Source organism: Centrocercus urophasianus, unplaced genomic scaffold (assembly GCF_019232065.1).
Source record: "Centrocercus urophasianus isolate 14NV4802_14NV808 unplaced genomic scaffold, USGS_Curo_1.0 seq_9, whole genome shotgun sequence".
NCBI lineage: Eukaryota > Metazoa > Chordata > Aves > Galliformes > Phasianidae > Centrocercus > Centrocercus urophasianus.
This window is the reverse complement of record NW_024885532.1, coordinates 9056892-9079091: the sequence shown is the minus strand read 5'-3', so window position 1 is coordinate 9079091 and position 22200 is coordinate 9056892. Positions and strand designations below refer to the sequence as shown.

The 22200-nt window shown below is 40.7% G+C and overlaps 1 protein-coding gene across 7 annotated transcripts in view; it reads right to left on the bottom strand.

Annotated features, from left to right (window-relative positions):
- MYCBP2 (MYC binding protein 2) overlaps positions 1-22200 on the bottom strand; it is a 212535-nt gene that overhangs the window by 148171 nt on the left and 42164 nt on the right. For all 7 annotated transcript variants that reach the window (XM_042839182.1, XM_042839183.1, XM_042839184.1 and 4 more), the window contains exons 5-13: positions 16418-16614; positions 15949-16191; positions 15630-15701; positions 11778-11874; positions 7071-7144; positions 6144-6282; positions 5321-5397; positions 4598-4802; positions 332-496 (exon numbers count right to left, since the gene is read on the bottom strand). In XM_042839182.1, the coding sequence (XP_042695116.1) occupies positions 332-496; positions 4598-4802; positions 5321-5397; positions 6144-6282; positions 7071-7144; positions 11778-11874; positions 15630-15701; positions 15949-16191; positions 16418-16614 (1269 nt within the window). The remainder of the gene's footprint in view (positions 1-331; positions 497-4597; positions 4803-5320; positions 5398-6143; positions 6283-7070; positions 7145-11777; positions 11875-15629; positions 15702-15948; positions 16192-16417; positions 16615-22200) is intronic.

The following is a 22200-nucleotide window of genomic DNA, read 5'->3' as shown; positions in this document are numbered from 1 at the left end:
GGTTTCCTGCATGCTTTGTTCATAGTATGTCTCATTTCTGACATTCCTATGTGGCTGTCTAACATGCAACTAATATACATATACAACTGATACTTTAAGTATACAACTAATGTATTTTTTTTCGCTTTGTGCAAGCATTCTCCAGTGCTCCATATTTTTATGTAACTTAAGAAAACTGTCTTGTCTTTCTATCCTTCTGTCATATCTGGTTGAAATTCAGAAAAGTATTAGGAGAGTAAGAAATACAAACATAATTTCCACAGGCTGAAGCCTTTCAGACTAACTTAAATTATTCTATTTCAGAAATCACTTAAAACAAATATTAGCTTACTTGTACTATCAGAGTAAATGGCATCTTTTCCAAACATGTAGAGTTCTCCATCTTTTGAAATTACAGAACTGCTTCCATTATTGCAAGCTGTAGATATCACAATCTTTCCTTCCATTTTGATGATTTTTTTAGGCTTATACGGTTTTGACTGTCGTCTGCTTTTTGCTTTAAATAAATAAATCACGTTATTCCAAGTTATTCTACATTCCACATTAAAAAAAAGTCTAAGGACACAGTAGCATTTGCTTTATAACTATTAACTAAAAAAAAAAAAAGGCATTGATTGCTTGCACTCTATCTTTAAAACACAGCTAAAGAACATAATAAACAACTAACAGCTATTACTGACCATCAATCTGCATCCAAATCAGACAACTGTAACCTTTAAATGCTGAGTTACCAACTATCTACAGAAAATAGGCACATAGACTGCAGACAGAAACACAATCACCTTGCCCAGCTTTAAAAGAAATTAGAAAAAATTATAATTTGTGCACTTCATTTTAATCCAACTTAGAGGGTGAAAGAGAATCAGATTAGTACAAACAGAGTAGAACTTTTAAAAGAATTGAGAGAGACCTTGATCAAGATCCTGATCTTATGCTCTAGAATGAAGATCTAATGCTAAGACTCATTTCAACTTCCTTAATGTAAAGAAAAACAGCATCAGCAATTTACTCCAAAGTACTTAACTACTGTTTCATCTGAAATATTAATTTAATATATAAGAAAAAGATATAATTAAATTATATTACAGATAAGTTCCAAATAACTGCTCAAAGAAATCTTGAAATTTCTGCTTGTACATTTTTTTTTCTAAAATCTTCTTGCCTAAGATGATTAGATCTCTTAAATTTACTCTTACTTTATTGAAGTAGTATGATTTTGTCCTGCACTTTTTTCAGCAGGTCTGCATTTAAGACTCTTCAAGTTTACCACGGATTATAGTAAGTTTGACATCCATAGACTTTCTTACAAGAGCAATACAACTAACATCCTGTACTCTGAGCACATTAATGGGATGAATTTCAAACTCAACAACGTTTAAGGTAATTGGAAAGCATTATTGAAACACAATATCCAATTATTGCTTGAAAGTGTAAAAGGACTCCTCAGTGCAGGAGAGATATAAGCCTCTTAGAGCACATCCAGAGGAGAGCCACAAAAATGATCCAAGGGATTGAACACCTCTCCTACAAGGACAGGCTGAGAGAGCTGGGGTTGTTCAGCCTGGAGAAGGGAAGGCTCAAAGTGACCTGATAGCAGCCTTTCAGTATATAAAAGGGAGCTACAGGAAACAATGGTCTGTTGTCACAGAATGAGAGGAAATTGTTTAAAGCTTAAAGATGATAGATTTACGTTAGATATAAGCAAAAAGGTTTCTTTGCAATAATGGTGGTAAGGTATTGGAACAGGTTGCCCAGAGATATGGTGGAAGCTCCATCCTAGAAGACATTCAAGGTCAGGCTGGATGGGACTTTGAGCAACCTGATCTAGTGCTGGATGCCCCTGTTCACTGCAGAGGAATCACAGAATCACAGAATCACCAAGGTTGGTAAAGACCTTCCAAGATCATCCAGTCCAACCATACACCTATCACCAATACACCAATAGTACTAACTAAATCATGTCCCTCAACACAACATCCAAACGTTCCTTGAACACCTGCAGGGTGACTCCACCCCCTCCTCAGGCAGCCCATTCCAGTGCCCGACCGCTCTTTCAGAGAACTAGTATTTCCGAACATCCAGCTTAAATCTACCCTGGCACAGCTTAAAGCCATTTCCCTCTAGTTCTATCACCAGTTACACTAGAAAAGAGGCCGACCCCCAGCTCACTACAACCTCCCTTCACGTAGTTATAGAGAGCAGTAAGGTCTCCCTAAGCCTCTCTTCTCCAGACTGAACAATCCCAGCTCCTTCAGCCGCTCCTCATAAGCCCTGTGTTCCAGACCCCTCACCAGCTTTGCCGCCCTTCTTTGAACCCGCTCCAGGGCCTCAATGCATTTCTTGCAGTGATGGGACCAAAACTGGACACAGTACTCAAGGTGCGGCCTCACCAGTGCTGAGTACAGGGGGAAAAATCACTTCCCTGTTCCTGTTGGCAACATCGTTCCTGATCCAAGCCAAGATGCAATTGGCCTTCTTGGCCACCTGGGCACACTGCTGGCTCATGTTCAGCTGAGCATCAATCAATACCCCCAGGTCCATTTCCTCTATGCAGTCCTCCACCCACTCCGCCCCAAGCCTATAGCATTGTGTGGGGTTTGTTGTGGCCAAAGTGCAGGACCTGGCATTTGGCCTTATTGAAACTCATCCCATTGGCTTCAGCCTAGCTATCCAGCCTGTCCAGATCCCTCTGTAGGGCCTCGCTACCCCCAGGCAGATCGACACTTCCAGCCAACTTGGTGTCATCCACAAATTTACTGAGGGTGCCCTCATCCAGGTCACCAATAGAGATATTAAAGAGGACACGCCTCAGCACCGACACCTGGGGAACACCACTCGTGACAGGTCACCAGCTGGATTTAGCTCCATTCATTACCACTCTCTGGGCCCAGCCTTCCAGCCAGTTCCTTATCCGATCAAGAGTCTATCTGTCTAGGCCATGAGCTGCCAGCTTCTGCAGGAGAATATTGTAGGAGACAGTGTCAAAAGCCTTGCAGAAGTCTAGGTAGACTACATCAACAGCCTTTCCCTCGTCTACCAGATGGGTCACTAGATCATAGAAGGAGATCAGGTTGGTCAAGCAGGACCTGCCCTTCATGAACCCATGCTGGCTAGGCCTGATCCCCTGGTTGTTCCACACATGCTGTGTGATCTCCCTCAAGACAATCAAATCCATAACCTTCCCTGGCACCGAGGTCAGGCTAACAGGCCTGCAGTTCCCCGGATCCTCCTTACAACCCTTCTTGTAGATGGGAGTCACAGTGGCAAGCCTCTAGTCTTCTCTGGGACCTCACCAGTCAACAAGGAGGGCTGATAGATAATGTTAAGTGACTCGGCTATCACCTCTGCTAGTTCCCTCAGCACTCTCGAGTGAATCCCATCTGGTCCCATGGACTTATGTCAGTCCAGCTAGAGTAGTAGGTCTCTGACTGCGTCCTCCCAAATTGCAGAGGGTTCTGTCTGCACCCCAATCAAAACTACAAGGTCAGAGAGTGGAGTACCCCGAGGATAACTGGTCTGACCTTTAAAGACAGACGTAAGTAAAGAAGGCATTCAGAACCTCTGTGTTTTCCTTATCCTCAGTGGTCACATTTCCAGCCTCATCCAGCAAAGAATGGAGATTCTCTTTAGTCCTCCTCTTACCGTTGATGTATTTGCGTAAGAGTTTTCTTGTTCCTTTTTACCCCAGAGGCCAGGTTGAGTTCAAGCTGGGCTTTCGCCTTTCTGATTTTCTCTCTATACATCTTAACAACTTTTTTGTACTCACTCTGAGTTGCCTGTCCCTTCTTCCACAGGAAGTAGATTCTCTTTTTCTCCCAGAGCCTCAAGGATAGCTCCCTATTCATCCATGACGGTCTTCTTCCCCGCCAACTCATTTTGTAGCTCAGGGGGACAGCCAGCTCCTGCGGCTTTAAGACTTCCTTCTTGAAGAATGACCAGCCATCTTGGACCTCTTTAAGGTCCATTTTGGACCTCTTTAAGCCATTCTTGGACACACTCTCTAAGAGTGAAACCCAGGGGATTCCCCCTACTAGCCTTCTGAATAATTCAAAGTCTACCCTCCAGAAGTCCAAGGTAGCAGTTTTGCTGTTCCCTTTCCTGGCTCCACCAAGAATCGAGAACTCTATCATTTCATGGTCACTCTGTCCAAGACAGCCTCCGACCTCCACATCTCCCACCAGACCTTCTCTGTTTGCAAACAGCAGGTATAGCAGGGCAGCTCCTCTCGTTGGCTCTCACCAGCCGCATCAGAAAGTTATCCTCCATACACTTCAGAGACCTCTTAGACTGCTTCTTCTGTGCTGTGTTGTACTAGTTGACTAGTTGGACTAGATTAAGGGACTCTTCCAACTCAAATGGTTCTGTGATTCACAAAATCAGCTTTTGTGCTCACACCTTTGATCTTTTTAATATGTCATAATTATGCTGATACGGACACTTTTTTGAATGGTATATTAACCATTTATCTATTACATAAGATAACTCCCACCAACAGCATGCTTCCATGTTCTTGAAAAGTATCAACAACATCCCTATAAAATGAAAAAGTGGTTAGTAGGCTTTTATCATCTACTAATCAAGAAAACATTGCACATACTTGATTCGCCATCCTCTCCTTTACTAGCAGAACCTGTGAAGAATATACTTCCATCATCCGCAACAAGTAAGGCATGTGAACCATCGTGTCCAACAGAGAACTGAGTAATCTTTGGAGATTTTGTGATGGGTAGTTCAACCCATTTTCCTGCTGAAGGACCACCTTGTTTGATTCCAAGGCTCTGATATTTACCAGTATAATAAATCTAGGAAAAAATGGTATATCATTTTCAGTTATGCCACAATACTTCACTGTACATCATTTTTAGAGCTGCACTGTTTTAAAAGACTGACATTTCAAAATGTACAGAACTTATCCTGATATTCTAGACCTATGAAATTTTATTTAATGGAGGAAGCATTCTGATCAGATTTTACTTCCTTTGAAGTGTGCTATCTACTGTACTGTAGTTATTTTTCATATTCGTTTGATTTGATCATTTAGGTACAGAAAAAGAAAATGCTTAATATGTCTTTTTAAAACTTATTTTCAACAAAGTGAGTACATGAGCAGTAATATAACACACTATTTCACTTGAACAAATATAAAACCAGTGATATGAACAAAAAAAAAGCTTCCCCTAGAATTATGCCACAACTGGAATGAGTGTGTTAGCCTATGAGAACACTTACAGGCATCTTTTATTAGGTCTTATTGTTAGATCAGATCATGCTTAAACAGCCAAATTAAATAGATGAAAACCAGGAAATACATTTTCAGTACCTTTCCACTAGCAGTTTTCATAAGTGCAAACTCTCTTCCAGCACCAAGGACAGCTGATTCCTCATCAAACCCTGTACCTGTGCAAGGAAGGAACTATTAGTTTTACCAAGCAGTTTCACAGACTAGTCTATGAACCTAAATCCAACAGGAAGCATTTGTCAAAGCAAAGGTTCTAAACAAAGTCACAAAGAGAAACAAACTTTTGCCGCCACAACAAGGCTTACTAGCCTAGATGTAATGGACTGTCCAAAGAGGAAAAACCACTAACATAAGAGCAACTGCACGTGGTCAGACAAAAGGTTCTTATGGCCAAATATTCTTTTGACAGCTGAATTAGCAAAAGAGGTAAGCAAATGTCAAGTAATTTCTCTGAACTACCTTCTTAGACACCAGGAGCTCTGCATCTCAAAAATTCTGATAGTGATTTGGTTTCCAGATATGTTAGTATCTTTGCATTTGTTCCAATGAATCCAGACTGCAGTCCTTATAACTTCTGTAAACTTTGACCCAGAGCAAGGAGTTCTGCAGCTTAACTACATGTTATATGAGCCCTATGATTGAGTCTAAGCTTAAAATAGTGTTATACTTATTATAAACTAAAGGGAAATAATGGAGAATTTCAGATAGCACTGCAGACAAAAAGACTGTGGTTCAAAATGAGTGTTTAAGCTGCTTCAAAAATTTATGCTTTTCCTCATGATGGAGTTATAACGGAGTTATATTTTCTTTCACATAATGAAGACAAACAAAGGGAACAGGCAGGGTTTCAATCTTCTTATTTTAATTATTAGCTCATAATTAACGTTCAAAGAAAAGAACTTACTGATAATGTGCAAGTCTTTCTCAAGATCAAACAGTGAGATGCCACAGGCATGTAAGCATTTTCTTGCAAGCTTAAGCTGCAGTTCTTGTTGCAGCACTGGCTCAGTACTTGTTGCAAATATTCGCACTACAAAGCCATCCTGCAATAAATAAAATATCCACTTTACATTGAATAATAAATACGGTGATTTACTTTTCAGAGCCTAACACCATCAGTATAAAACTATATCAGATTTAATTATCAGAAGATACACAGATAAAGTAATATCAAGTATAGAGGGAAAAAAGAAGGAAAGGCAAACAGCATGAGCTGAAGAGAAGTATCTGACACAATAAAATATTTGAATTTATTATGAAAATAGTGATTTGTTACAGAAATAATTAGCTCTGAACCTTATCACAGAAATTTTGCTTTTACAACTATGCACGTATATATTCACACATTTTTTAAGCCCTCAGCTTCTCGTGATTTACAACTCAAATTTATAATTGCAGTTTTAAGGGAGACTACTTACTTTTTCAAATAGTATCTAAAATAAGTTTTAGATAAAGTGAGTTTTTTGTAAAACAACAACAACAGAAAACAAGTACAAAAGAAATAGTTAAACTGGTCATGTTAAAAACAAGCTGTTTTAACAGGAAAACTGGCTAGAATGCCCCAATAGAATAGGTTTGTTTTTTTTTTTTTTTCCAAAAACAGCAATTAAGTTGTTCTTAAAACCTATTTTCCATCTCAAATCAAAACTGTGCAAATATAAAAGACATAAATGGCAGCTTCTCGTGACTTCTAGCTACATAGATTTATTCCTTAGTTGAGTTAGCCAAGAAAAAGTCAAATATTAAACAAAAAGGAAATTGTGTACATTTTATAAAATAAAGGAATAATGTGAGAAGTAAAAATCGTTTGCCCATTGTATGTAACACTTACATCTCTAGATGCTGCTATTTGATTAACATATTCTCCATCAGTGAAGAGAATATTCTGCCCTTCAGTATGACAATCTGTGAAAGATGAAGTATATTGCATTAGTTAGTATTAACTTACAGACGCTGTTCTCTCCTTCTAATTCACTCTCGCTATAACTTGACTACAAGAATTTCAGTTTGTACAGAGAGAAATCATACTGCTCAGACAAGGTTTTATTTTATACAAAATCTCCACTCTCTAACACGTATATTAAATATGTTACTCTTTTGTCTCTTTACAAGTTACTGAAGTTCTTTCCATTGTGTGAAATGTGAGGGTGTCCCTAATATTTAACTTCAGAAGATCTTAATTTTACATTTAAGGAATAAGCTAAATTTTTATAACAGAGCTACATTTCCGTCTTGCTGAGCGTTAGTCTTTCATTAGTCATTCCCATGCCCCAAAGACTTTTTTTTTAAGTATGGATCATTATCTTTAAGAAAAGTTTACTCAGACCAACATATGGAACTTACTGAAAGAAATGAAATAGAGAGAATCAAGCTTCTCACCATTAATCTCATTTTTCTATTGCTTGTAGCTTTTGCCAAACTCAGCAGAAAATCTAGTGCTTTTTGAAAAACTGTAACATGTATACTTTCATATATTTATTGAAAACAGTTCAGCCACTTTCAAGGAAAAAAAAGTTAAGGGAAGAATTCTGTCCATACTAAAAGGTAAAAAAACAAAAAGTTCACTTTCCCTACAGGTTTAAAAGTATATCCTCATACCATCTCTTCTTCTCATCCTGTTCTGCTGATGGAGCTACTAACAAGGATAGTGTGACTGCAGGATTTGTAAGGTGTTTCCTACACTGATTACACACAGAAAAGAGGCCTCTTCCAAAAACACCTTTTAACAGCTATTTTATACCACCATTGAGGGATATTGGCTCTTTAGAAGGGATAGGAGAGATAGGAAGGCTGGGGGAGTTGCCCTCTATGTCAAAGAGTGGATAGACTGTGAGGACCTCCCTCTGAGAAACAGACATGAACAGGTTGAGAGCCTGTGGGTTAAAATTAGGGATGAGTCTAACAGAGGCCAGCTGGTGATAGGAGTATACTACAAGCCACCTGATCAAGGGGAGACTGTTGATGAGGATTTCTTGCTTCAGATGGGGGAAGCATTGTGCTCATGGGCTCTCATCCTGATGGAAGACTTCAACCATCCAGATATCTGTTGGAAAGACCACACGGCAAGCTGCAAGAGGTCCAGGAGGCTCCTGGAATCCATTGATGATAACTTTCTGGTCCAGGTATTGAACAGACCAACCAGAAGTGAAGCACTGCTGGACCTGCTACTCACCAATGTGAAGAAGATCATTCTAAGGTTGGAGACACTAAGGTTGGAGACAGCCTGGGCTGCAGTAGCAATGCCCTGGTCGAATTCATGATCTCGAGGGATGTGGGCCTGGCAAAGAGTGGTGTCAGGACCCTGAACTTTGGAAGAGCGAACATAAAGCTGTTCAATGGACTGTTGGCCAAGATCCCCTGGGATGCTGTCTTTAAAAACAAAGAAGAGTGCGTAAGAGCCATGGAAACAAAGGCGTGTCACCTGGGAAGAATACAGGGAAGCCGTCCAGACTTGCTGACATGGAATCAGGAAAGCCAAGGCGCAGGCAGAACTGAACTTGGCAGGGGATGTGAAAAATAATAGAAAGACATTCTACAGGTACACTGGCCAGAAGAAACAGGTCAAAGCAAGTGTACCTCTTTTGGTAAATGTAAAAGGAGAACTGGCTTCAACGGATGAAGAGAAGGCTGAGGCACTGAATGAATTCTTTGCCTCGGTCTTCACTGACTGCCAGGATTCCAGTACTTCTCACGTCCCTGAGCCCTGCATCCCTAAAATCCCTAGGTGGAGACTGGGGCGGTTAAATCCTCCCCCACTGTGAGGGCAGAGCAGGTCCGAGACTGCCTCATGAGACTAAATGCGTACAAGTCTATAGGGTCAGATGGCATACATCCCAGGGTTCTGAAGGAGCTGGCTGAGGTGGTTGCTGAGCCGCTCTCCACCATATTTGAAAAGTCGTGGCTGTCACATCCCAGATGATTGGACAAAGGCTCACGTCACTCCCATTTACAAGAAAGGGAGCAAGGAGGACCCCAGGAACTACAGGCCAATGAGTCTCACCTCTGTGCCTGGGAAGATCGTGGAACAGATCCTCCTGGATGACATGCTTGATTACATGAGGAATGAGCATGTGATCCAAGACAGCCAGCATGGCTTCACCAAGGGAAGATCATGCTTAACCAATCTGGTGGCCTTCTATGATGGAGTGACGGCATTGGTGGACAAGGGGAAGGTGACTGATTTCATTTAGCTGGACTTGACAAGGCCTTTGACATGGTCCCCCACCACATCCTTATCTCCAAATTGGAAGGATGTGGATTTGATGGGTGGACCACTCGATGGATAAGAAATTGGTTGAAAGGCTGCAGACAGAGGGTGGTCATCAATGGCTCTATGTCCAGGTGGAGGCTGGTAACAAGCAGCATCCCCCAGGGGTCTGTCTTGGGACTGGTGCTCTTTAACATCTTTATCTGTGTTCTAGACTGCATTAAAAAATGGGTGGCCAGTAGGGGGAGGGAGGTGACTGTCCCCATCTGCTCGGCTTCTGTGAGGCCCCATCTAGAGTACTGTGTCCATGCTTGGGGCCCCCAGTACATGAAGGACATGGAGCTTTTGGTGCGGCTCCAGAGGAGGGCCACTAAGATAATCAGAGGGATGGAGCACCTCTTCTATGAGGAAAGGTTGAGGGAACTGGGCTTGTTTAGCCTGAAGAAGAGAAGGCTTCGGGGAGACCCCATTGTGGTCTTCCAATACTTGAAAGGAGCATATAAACAGGAGGGGGAGAGGCTGTTTACAAGGGTGGATAGTGATAGGACAAGAGGGAATTGTTTTGAAGTGATACAGGGTAGCTTTAGGTTAAATATTAGGAGGAAATTTTTCACACACAGGGTGGTGATGCGTTGGAACAGGTTGCCCAAGGTGGTTGTGGATGCCCCATCCCTGGAGGCATTCAAGGCCAGGCTGGATGTGGCTCTGGGCCTGGTGTAGTGGTTGGTGACCTTGCACATTGCAGGGGAGTTGAAACTAGATGATCATTGTGGCCCTTTTCAATCAGGCCATTCTATTATTCTTAGCTCCAAGATTTTGCTGTGCAATTTTAACAATGAAAACATATAATGTATAACTTCTTCTTCAGCTGAACACAGCAACCTTTCTCTGAAGTATGTAGTAAGTGTTGCTGATGAAACAGTCAAGATGAAATCCTCCTCTGTAAATTCAAGTCTTATAACCTAGCAAATCTCAGAATTTGGGGATTCTTGTATAGTATTTCTACTGGTAAGACAGATTACTAGCTCATGGAAAGCATACAAAATTTGGCAAAAGTATTTATCAGATGTAAGAATGCTGACACACAGTCTAGCAGTTCCAGATATATTGCTAGATTTGCTACGTCATCCGTTAGAATGGAAACACTACCCTTTAAAAGAGCCCATAGTTTCAAGAAACTTGTGGATCCTACCATCTGAGAAAATAGAAGATCATGTTTCATAGTTAACAGAATTTTTTAAGGCCACATGACTTCTAGCTACAATCGACTCCTAATCGCATTTCCTAATCTTCTACACATTTCTTTACAAATAATTGTGAATACCTTATTTAAATGTATTATGTCTGGTCAAGGTATTTGAAAGAGATTAACTCCAGATGGAACTACATCTGAATAATGTACCAACTTGGAGGAAATACTTGGATTCCTATCAGCATTCAGCTGTTAGCAGGGTAAATGCCCTCTAGTTCTATCTTGTGTGATTTTTCAAAGCTATAAAACATGCTACAAGTGATTAATATGGTTTGAGTGAGATAGTAATAAATATTTATAGTTATGTATATACTCAGGTTTCCTCAGAACAGATTACATACTTCACACACCTCTGTTACTTTCCTACTGGGTGCAAACAGAAATAACCAGAAGTGGAGCCCTTTACATTTGCTCTAGCCAGAAGAAGGCCATACCTGTTCATAAGTGTGAGGTAACTGTACATAAGTGCAGAAGCAAGAAAATAAAGTTCAAGGGCTGAAGTACAAAGGCTAGCAGTTACAAAATCTAGCATTCACTTCAACACTAACACAAACCACACAAAATACAATTGTGTAACAATTTTTGAGGTATTTTTGAATGGGTGTTCCCACAGTTTTAAGATTTATTTTGCACTGAAAGATTAATATATTTTGTTTCATTTGTGTCTTTCTGAAGCATAAACACGCTTTCTTATTGAATGACACTAGTTTACACCATGATTTGCAAAAGGAAGCTGACAGCTTTGAGGTGTAGACTTTACAGGTGTTGAAGAGTTCAACCTTGCACATAGCAGAGGGGTTGAACCTAGATGATCATCATGGTCCTTTTCAACCCAGCCTATTCTTTGAAACTAACTACACATTATTTAAAGATACAATATTCTTCCTGTAAGCATTTGGAGTAAATGTAAGATTGTTAAATGAAATACTAAAACTGGTCTAATGCAGAAAATCAAAGGCATAAAAAAGCAGTTTCTCTCCATTCTCAAAATCTATCTTGATTTCTCTTCTGCTTACCTGAAAATACAATACATGGAAACAGTAAAGTATAACCATCTTCTCATATCTAGAGGTTCTTACCTGGTAAAGCAACTGCACCGTCCTGCTCCAAAGTTTCAGGATTTATTCTTATGGCTGTCATACTGTGATTGTTCACATCTCTATATAATAAATAGCCCTAGTAAAAGTAAGAATACATATTGCTATGAAAATATGCTCAAATACATCAAAAAGTATTGTAAAAAAAAATGTTTTGTTTTGATATTCAACTTTTTTTCACTAGAAAAATTGTAGGATAAAAACCAGAAATTTGGCACTCTCCACACTTTCTGCAAACTTCAGTCAGCATGCTGATAACTCATACACAGCTTCTGTAAGTGTATTAAAAGACTAGAGAAATTTTCAAAAACATTAATTAACCTTGACTCCCACTAGAGAGAGCTTTTCAAACTCTTCATGAAAGAAATTCTTTAAAGTACATGATGATTTTGGTGACAGCAGCCACAATAGAGAATTCTACAGTGAGTTATTATATTGTTTACCTCCCAGCTCCCAACCAAACCTAGTGGAAGGGATGTATTCAGGACTAATGATCTCCTATTCTATTTTTTCCACAGGTAGAATATCTTCATCTCTTCAAAATTATCTGTCTAGTCAGCAGTCCACATCAATGTTTGTTATATCAAATTATCTTCTCTATGTTCATATGTGGATTTTTTAGTTTTCTTTCTTGTTTGCTTTTGTCTTTAAATTTCTCATGTCACCAGCTCATCTGGCTTCTTCTAAAAGAAGATTTAACTATCTGAAGCTTACATTTCTGTTTTTTAACTTAAAACTTTGAATGAGCATATTAACACAGTCAAATACATTGTGGATGTAGTCTCCTTAGATGTTAATAAAGCCTTTGATGCTGTTTCCCAAATCATTCTCCTGGAAAAAATTGTCAGCTTATCATGGTGTAGACAGGTATATGCTTCACAGGTAAAAAAACTAGCTGGATGGCCAGGCCCAGAGACTGAGGGTGAATTGAGTTAAATCCAGCTGGTGACCAGCTCCAGGGGTTCAGACTGTCCTGTTTAATATCTTGTTTAATATCTTGTTGAACTGAACTCTAGAAGACTGCATGCACCCTCAGTAAGTTTGCAGATGACAACAAGTGGGAGGAAGTGTTGATCTGCCTGAGGATAGGAAGGTTCAACAGAGGGATCTGGACAAATTGGATTGAAGGGCTAAGATCAGTGGGAGGGATACAGTTCAACAAGACCAATGCCAGGTCTTGTATTTTGGTCACAACTACCCCAGGCAACGCTACAGTTTGGGGCAGAGTGGATGGAAAGCTATATGGAGGAAATGGATCTGTGGATGCCAGCTAAACATAAGCCAGCAGTGTGCCTGGGTATGCCAATTGCATCATGGCTTGTATCAGAAATAGCATAACCAACAGAACCAGTAGACCAGGAAAGTGATCATCCTCATGTACTCAGCACTGGTGATGCCACACTTTGAATACTGTGTTCAGTTTTGGGCCTCTCACTACAAGAAAGACATTGAAGCCCTAGAGTTGTCCAAAGAAAGGCAATGAAGCTGGTGAACGGTCTGGAACAGAAGTCTGATGAGGAACTGAGATTGTTTAGTCTGAAGGAGATGCAGGGGAGTCCTTATCACTCTCTACAGCTACCTGAAAGAAGTTCATAGAGAGGTTGGGGTCAGCCTCTTCTCCTGGGTAACTAGTAATAGGACAAGTGACAATTGCCTCAAGTTGTACCAGGAAAGGCTCAGGTTGAGTGTTATGAAAAATTTCTTCTCTGAAAGTGTTCAGAGGCCCAGGGAAGTGGAGTCATCATCCCTAGAGGTGTTGAAGAAACTTGTTCATGTGGCATTTAAACACATGATTTAGCAGGTACAGCGGTGATAGTTGACCGTTGGACTAGATGATCTTAGAGGTCTTTTCCATCATTAATGATTCTATGTTTTGCTTCACTTTAATTTCACTTCTTTAGATAGCTTGCATAAGCCCACAGTTCTGTATAACAAGTATAAGAAACATTTGAATATTAGGGGCATCTGGCAACTTTGTTCCATCTCTTTAGATCTTGCAATGCCTAGGAACCTTTTAAAGGTGTTAAAGGCAGGATAGAAACACTTGGGGAAACCACATCTAGAAAAAACTTCTGCTACAAAAGCAGCTATAGGAAAAGAAAAAGATTACTTAATGGCACTTATGAATACGTTCATTAAATGCAAGTGAGGCCAAGCAAATTAGAATCCACCTGGAGGTTTCCAGAAGCCAATCTGAATAATGACTAAATGACGATTCCAATAGTGGCAGCATCATACTAAGAGATTTGACAATGGCTTACATTTGCTTGAAGCATGACTGGTCTCAAGTGGGGATTATACACATCTAAAAAATGGATGCATTTTACAGCCTAGTCTCTAAGGCCTAACCTCAAAATATCTTTGTTTGCCATATTCAGACTCCAACTGCAATACCTAACTTACAGAGACAAATATCTCTAACTCACACTCTTTCTTCCTTCTAAACTATTTCCATTTTTTTCGATAAATCAACCTGAGGGAAAAAAAAAAAAACAAAAACGCAGACTAGGAAAAAGTGAACAGCATTAATGTAGCTAGTAAAGCTTTAGTTAAAAATAATTTGCATGATTAAATAAGAAAAATCACTTGAACTTAAGCTGACTTGAGCAAGCACCTGAAAGGAAATAAGACTGAGGGACACTTTTACTCATTTGAAGTAATCGAAACTTGTGCACATATACATAACCTCCCTGACTAACTTTTAAACAACTAGCAGTGCCTTTGCTTGGGCACAGTTGCTGTGTGATTGCATACAGCTGTATAATCATGCAAAGAATAACATGTAATGTATTTATAGCTATGTACAGACTGCGCAAATGTGTAATCGTATACAGAGAAACGGTATGGATCCTAATCCTTTCCAGAGTAATAAAAAAAGGATCCTGAATGAATGCATCATCATGCATTTATACTGCACTAGTGTACCTTTAGCTAACACATCTGTTTTACTACTGAAAAAAAAAAAATCAACACTCATATAAATACATATAAATACATAGAAATACATGATAACTGGGATAATAGCAGTAATTTTTGAAGTTATGGCAAGGATATATACAGTTTCACACAAGGATAATGAGATCACTTGGTTAATAGTAAACACACAATAAAAATTTAGTTCAAAAACTTAAAAACTCAGAGTTCTCTCTATATATTTATTTTCTGAAAACATCCACTGCTAATAACAGGATTCTGAAAACAAAACAAACAAAAAATACATATAAAAACTATTTCTATAATGAACTGCAACAGTGTAAGAGAAGTTTCTTGATTCTTCATAAACTGATCCTAAACAAACCATAGCATCCAAACACAGCTAAAATTTCCTGGAGTTAAGATCAACAATGTCTCCTTATAGTTTATGCACCCCTCAATCCTCAGTCAATCAAAACAATACTTCTGTATTTTGCTGTAAACGTATTAAAAACAATTCATTTTTGCAAATAGCTATTATAAGCATATTTTACAGTACTTTGTTGCAATGGAGTTTTATATCCACCAACTTAATCGACATGTGCTTCTTAAATAATGAAGTGTGACTGCACAATTCATAAATAAAAAATGTTAAATCATGTCTGAGAAGTGACAAGTGAGAAATGACAATGTAAATAAATGCCACTTTCCATTATTCCATTCAATGAATATCTTATAGATGAATGTCATCTTCCACAATGATTTTGAAGTCAGTAACAAATAAATAATAAGTTAAGACAAAGGAGCAACACAATTTCTGTGTAAGCTTATTACTTTAGGTCACACTTTACTTAAATTACTCTGTGGAGAGCGGAGAGTTTTATTATAACATTATGTGTTACGTTTCAAGTATTCACCCACCTGAGCATAGCCTAACCAAGACTTTTTTTCTTTTCTGTTTTTGATGCGAGATGTAGAATTGTATATGTGGCCCTGGAAAGCAGAAAATTCAAATTGTTAAGCAAATCTCAGAATAACAATTATATAAATAATCATTTATAAACTAAGCAACATATTGAGAAAAGTAAACTATAACAAAACACTGTAAAACTCACAGAAATCATCAGGAAAAAAAAACAGACATTGTAGAACTGTAAACTACAAAAGATCCTCAGTGGAATTGGGTCATCTTAAAAACCTGTATTTTAGCTATCATACACCATACAAGAAATAACATTACCCTCACTGTCCCGCTATATCCAGAGCCAATCTTGTAAAGTCCATCTTTACATAAGAGATAGAGAAAGAAACCATCACTCTGAAGTAGGCACTGGTCATCTTCATCCACAGATATTTCTTTCAATGGCCATTTGTGCATCAAGGCTGCCTTCTTTATCCCATTACTGAACCAGTCCTGGATTTGTATTTTGCCAACCAAAACTGCCTGTACACTCCGCTGAAGAGAATTTAAAATTGTTGGCACCTAAAAACAGTAAAAGAAATAGTGAAAAACCATGCCTATTTTTAAACATACTATTTTCAGTTCTATCTCCAACTCAAGAGGCAGAAAGAAATATCTACTTTTTACCTAAAATAAAATAAAATAAAATAAAATAAAATAAAATAAAATAAAAAACTGAATTTGCACATTAGATATCAGAATTCATATACATAAAATTTCCAGATATGAAGAAGTTGTATTACACAACCTGAATAGTTTGACATGCATGGCTGCCATTATTGGTGAGGATAGCAGAGATCGCTTGCAATGTTCTTCCTGTCTCTCCCCATGCAGCTACCAAACTGAAGAGGCAAGCGCAGGAAAGTGCTGTTAAGGACTGTCCTGTACTGTCACTCATTCCTGTACAACGGACAGTTATCTCCAGAAGAAGCTGAAACAGGGATTCTGCAAAAAAAGAACAGCAATTCAACAGACACATCACAAAACCATAATAAGCAATTTGCCAATCAACAGGAAATTAATTTGAACCTAGAAAATACATAGTATCTTTCCTCAGTCATTAGGTTTATCCTTACTTTCAGAGAGAAAAGAAAGCACCCTGTTTAGTTCAGCTTAAACTAACCATCCTTAACTTGACTTTCTTTTTCATCCAGAAAAAGTAACCCTATAAATCACAAGGAAGAACAAAAAAAATCTCAAGTCTTTCTGATATAACTGAACACAACAACAAGTGATGAAGGAGTTACTTTACCTGCCTTCCAGTCTACCTCATCATTGAAGTGATATGGGTTTCCACATGTCTTGCCTAATCTGTATGATCATTACACCCATATTAGAACACACCCCATTCTTCAGAAATAAGCACTTCAAGTTACAGCTTGAAAATTATTTTGGATTACATGCCATTTTTCAAGTACTGCTCACAATGCCTGAATGGCTGAATATCTGTAAGAATCAAGGCGTGAACAGAAATCTACTTCAATTCTTGTGTGCACTGAAATTATGTGGCAAAGTTTTCATACTGAAGGGTTGCAGGGGTGGCCTCTGATCAGAGACGGTTTCAACTGCTCTAAAAGGGACACAACTGGGCGCATCTGGACAGAGCAGAGTCCTGAGTGATGCTGTCTATGCCTCTGGGAAAGCAGATTTAAGGGAAAAGCACAGCAACAACATCCAAGGGAGAAAAGTGAGAAATGTGAGACAAACAGCCTTGCAGACATCAAAGTCAATTCAGAAGGAGGGCAGCCAGCACTGCAGGTGCCAGAGAAGTTCCCTGCAGCCCATAGAGAAGCTTATGGTGGAGCAGTCCATATGCATGCAGCACATGAAAAACCGTATTGGGACAGGTGGATGTGGACAGACGGAAGCTGCAGCCTTGAAGAACCAATACAGGAGCAGATTGTTGGTAAGAACCACAGCCCATGTAGAGGAGCACACACTGGACCAGGTTTTTTGGCAGCAACTGCAACCCTGTGTGAGACCCATGCTCGTATAGTCTATTCCAGAAGGATTACACTATGCCACAGGAACAGATTAATGCAGAAGCAGTTCTTAAGCAGTTCCTCTTGTTCCCCCCAATGAAAACTAATGAGGAGCTGGCTTCCTCAGACATAGAAAAAGCTGCACAAAAAGCTCAATTAGTGCTTTGCCTCGGTCTTCACAGGTGGTCAGGCTTCCCATATCTGCCAGGACTATGGGCCCCTAGGTGAGGGTGTGGGGAGTGGTTTCTGTCCCATTGTAACAGTGGAAAAGATCTGAGACCTCAAGAAATTGAATGTATGTAAGTCCATGTGGCCAGATGATATCCATCCTAGGGTTCTAAAATAGAGGCTGATGTAGTTGCTGAGCCGCTTTCCATCATATTTGAAAAATCATGGTTGTCTGGTGAAGCCACCGATGACTGGAAAAAGGGAAACGTTACTCCCATTTTTAAGAAAGGAAGAAAGGAAGACCCTGGGAACTAGAGACCGGTAAGCCTCACCTCTGTGCCTGGGAAGATCATGGAGCAGATCCTTCTAGAAGCTAAGTTACAGCACATATGAGATAAAGAGGTGATTTGAGACAGCCAGCATGACATCACCAAAGGCAGATCTTGCCTGATCAATCTGGTGGCCTTCTATGATACGGAGTGACAGCTTTGGTGGATGAGGGAAGGGTGGTGGATGTAATCTACCTGGACTTCTACGAGGCCTCTGACAGGGTCCCTCACCACATCCTTCTCTCTAAATTGGAGAGGTGTGAATTTGAAGGATGGACCGTACAATGGATTAGGAATTGGGTAGCTGGACGCAGCTAAAGGGTTGTGATCAGTGGTTCTGTGTCAGGGTGGAAGCCAGTCACAAGCGGCGTCCCTCAGGGGTTGGTCTTGGGACTGGTGCCCTTACATCTTTGTAGTGATTTTGTGATTTTTTGTTGTCAGTATTCTTCATCAGAACATCATGTGGACCAGCAGGAGTTAACGAGTTAATGCTCTGGTTCCGTTTACTGCCTTTTATGGGCAGTTTGAGTATCCCCTCCTGATGGGAGGGGAGGGGGCGGCATCCTCGGAAGACCAGGCAGGAAGAGGAAGTGAGTTGACGCTCTGGACAGGGCCCAAGCGTCTGCCTCTCTCCCTGTGGTCCCGGTTCAGCTGTCTCAGCTCGCCGCGGAGAAAAGCACGTGCTTTCTTTCCCTCGCACTATCGTGGTTTGACTCTTGTCTCTCTCGTTTTATTTCATTTAGTTAAATTCAGGAAATTACCGTTCCTCCTCAGATCACTGCCATTGTGTTTTCGTTAAAATTATCGGCTAGTTCTCTGCCCTTCCCCCTCTCCCGGAGCGCACGCGGCCGGCCGGGTCGCGGCAGACCGTTAGTACCCTTTTTTTTTCTTTTTTTTTTTTTCCTTTCTCCCAAGGCCTGTGCCCCCGTCACGGGCTTACAGACAATAACAGACAATATGATGTTTGGACTGGTTTCCAGGTGCTGTTCCCAGTTCCTTATGCATGTTCAGGGTGCCAGCTTGGGTACTATGTTGTCAGTCTCTCTGCATATATTCTCTGCAATGGTATTTTACATTTATGTGGAGGAAGCTTTTGCTGGAACCAGAGAATGCGGAGCGGCAGGGAATATGGAGAGGTTTTGCAAAGAGATTAGAAGCATGGGGACCCCTGATGTCATGGGATTTTACTGTTGGACACCTGTGGCATCCTGAGGAACTGAGCAAGCATTTGGGTAAGGGATGGTGCAGCTCAGAAAGATATGAGGAGGAATGGCTTATTTGGGACTTGGTTTGTGCTTACTGAGCTGTATATAAGAGTGTCGTGGAGAGAGAGTTTCCAAACCGAGATCTGAACAAAAAGGGGAAACCTCAAAGTCAATCTTGATCAATTGCAGGAGGCACCAGTATTAATGTCAGTTGCCCCTGTGGAAGGCCAGAAATGGAAACGGGTGTTCTCATGTCTAGAATGGAAAGAAGAAGCAGAGGAAATAGTGGAAGATCCAGGCAAGGGGCCCTCCGCAAAACCACCACCATCTAGAAAGGTAACCGAGAAAAGTAAGACACATGGAGAGGAGAATTATGAGCAGGGAGTCACTGTTACTACTATTCGTTGATCCCTGAAAATGACTGAAATCCAAGGCATAAAAAAGGAGTTTACGTGACATCTGAGTGAAACTGTTGTTGCCTGTTTGCTTTGGTGTTGGGACAATTGTCATTTTTTTTTTGTTTTTTTGTTTTCAATATTCCATATCATAACATCATGTAGCGCACAGGGAGTTAAAGTGTTAATGCTCCAAATCTGGGTACCGGTTCCCCTATACATTTACAGAAGTCATGGGATCTGGCCCTTCCAGGTGGGGAGATCTCTTACTGCCTTGCAGTGGGTGCTGGAGGGTGCTTTCCTAGCCGTTCCAAGCTTTTCAGGTTTGACTCGGTCTCAGGAACTCTCTCTCTCTCTCCTATCTTATTTAATTTATTAGTCTCAATTTAAATTAGATTGTATTATATCGTGTTATCTTGCATTCTGATATCACAGTTAGTAAAATAACTGTGTACCCTAGTAATCAATCATGATCAACTCATGGCAGTATCAGAAGCACCCGATGAAGACCAGGATGATCAAAAGGACCTGCTGAAGGAGCTGGTCAAACCGATTAAAGTCTCAGCTATCAAAGACAAATGCCCCCCTACTTGAGCAAAGGAATGCAGTAAATTTATGTCTTGTGCTGCCCTGTGGAGGTATTTACATGAGAATGGAGAGGATATGAAGAAGTGGCATGATGAATCCATTCTTGCACTAGGAGCACAGATGAGAGAATTACAAAGCAGATCAACCACCACTGAAGTTGCTCCCATTACTGCAGGTAACAAAGAGAGGGGCCCTGCCTTCAGCCAGGGGGAGAAAAGGGATAACAGAGTGTACTGGACTGTGTGGATTCCATGGCCTGGCACATCAGAACCACAGGAATATAAAGCACTGGTGGACACCGGTGCCCAGCGTGTTCTGATGCCCTCGAGTTATAAAGGGATGGAATGGAACTGATTTATATTTCAGGAGTGACTGGGTGCTCTCAGGAATTCTCTTTGTTGGAGGTGGAAATAAGCCTCACTGGAAGAAACTGTCAGAAGAATCCTATAGTAACTGGACAGGTGGCTTTATGCATACTCGGTATAGATTATCTTAGAAGGGGGTATTTCAAGGATCCCAAGGGATACCAATGGGTTTTTGAAATAGCTGCTGTAGATACAGACAGCATTAAGCAGCTGTCTGTCTTGTCTGGCCTGTCAGAAGACCCATCTGTTGTAGGGTTACTACAGGTAAAAGAGCAGCAGGTACCCATCACTACAAAAATAGTGCACAGATGACAGTACCACACCAACAGGGATTCCTTGCTCCCCATTCGTAAGCTGATTCGTCAGGTAGAGAGTCAGGAAGTGATCAGCAAAACTCACTTGCCTTTTAACAGCCCCATATGGCCAGTGTGTAACACCAGTGGAGAATGGAGGCTGGAGGTAGATTGCCGCAGCCTGAATGAGATCACACCTCCACTGAGAGCTGCTGTGCCAGACATGTTAGAACTCCAGTACAAACTGGAGTCAAGAGCAGCCAAATGGTATGCCACCACTGACATTGCCAATTCATTCTTCTCCATTCCACTGGCCACAGAATGCAGGCCACAGTTTGCTATTATTTGGAGGGGCATTCAGTATACTTGAAACCGTTTGCCTCAGGGGTGGAAACACAGACCAACTATTTGCGATGGGCTGATCCAAACCACACTGGAACAGGGCGGTGCTCCCAAGCACCTGTAGTACATCAATGACGTTGTGTGAGGCGATACAGCAGAGGGTGTCTTCAAGGAGAACAAATAATTCAAATTCTTCTGCATGCTGGTTTTGCTATTAAGCGAAATGAAGTGAAGGGACCTGCCCAGGAAATTCAGTTCCTAGGAGTAAAATGGCAAGATGGGCATCGTCACAACCCAGGAGACATTTTGCTCACTAGCAAAAAAGAGACACAATCTTTTCTGGGTGTAGTGGGCTTTTGGAGGATGCACATCCCAAATACAGCCTCAATGTAAGCTCCCTTTATCAGGTGATGCAAAAGAAGAACGATTTCACGTGCGGTCCTGAACAGCAGCAGGCTTTTGAACAGATTAAACAAGAGATAGCCAGTGCCATGGCCCTAGGGCCACTATGGATAGGACAGGATGTGAAGAACATCCTCTACACTGCTGCTGGAGACAAAGGTCCCACTTGGAGTCTGTGGCAAAAAGCCTCAGGAGAGACCCAAGGCCGACCCCTGGGATTTTGGAGTAGAGCATGCAGGAGGTCGGAAGAATGCTACACTCCAACTGAAAAGGAGATCCTAGTAGTATATGAGAGCCTTTGGCTGCTTCTGAAGTAATCGGCACTGAAATGCACCTTGACTGCCAGTGCTGAACTGGATATTTAAAGGAAAGGTTCTCTCCACCCATCATGCTACTGATGCCACTTGGAGTAAGTGGATTGCGCTGATTACACAACAAGCGCAGATGGGAAACCTCAGTTGA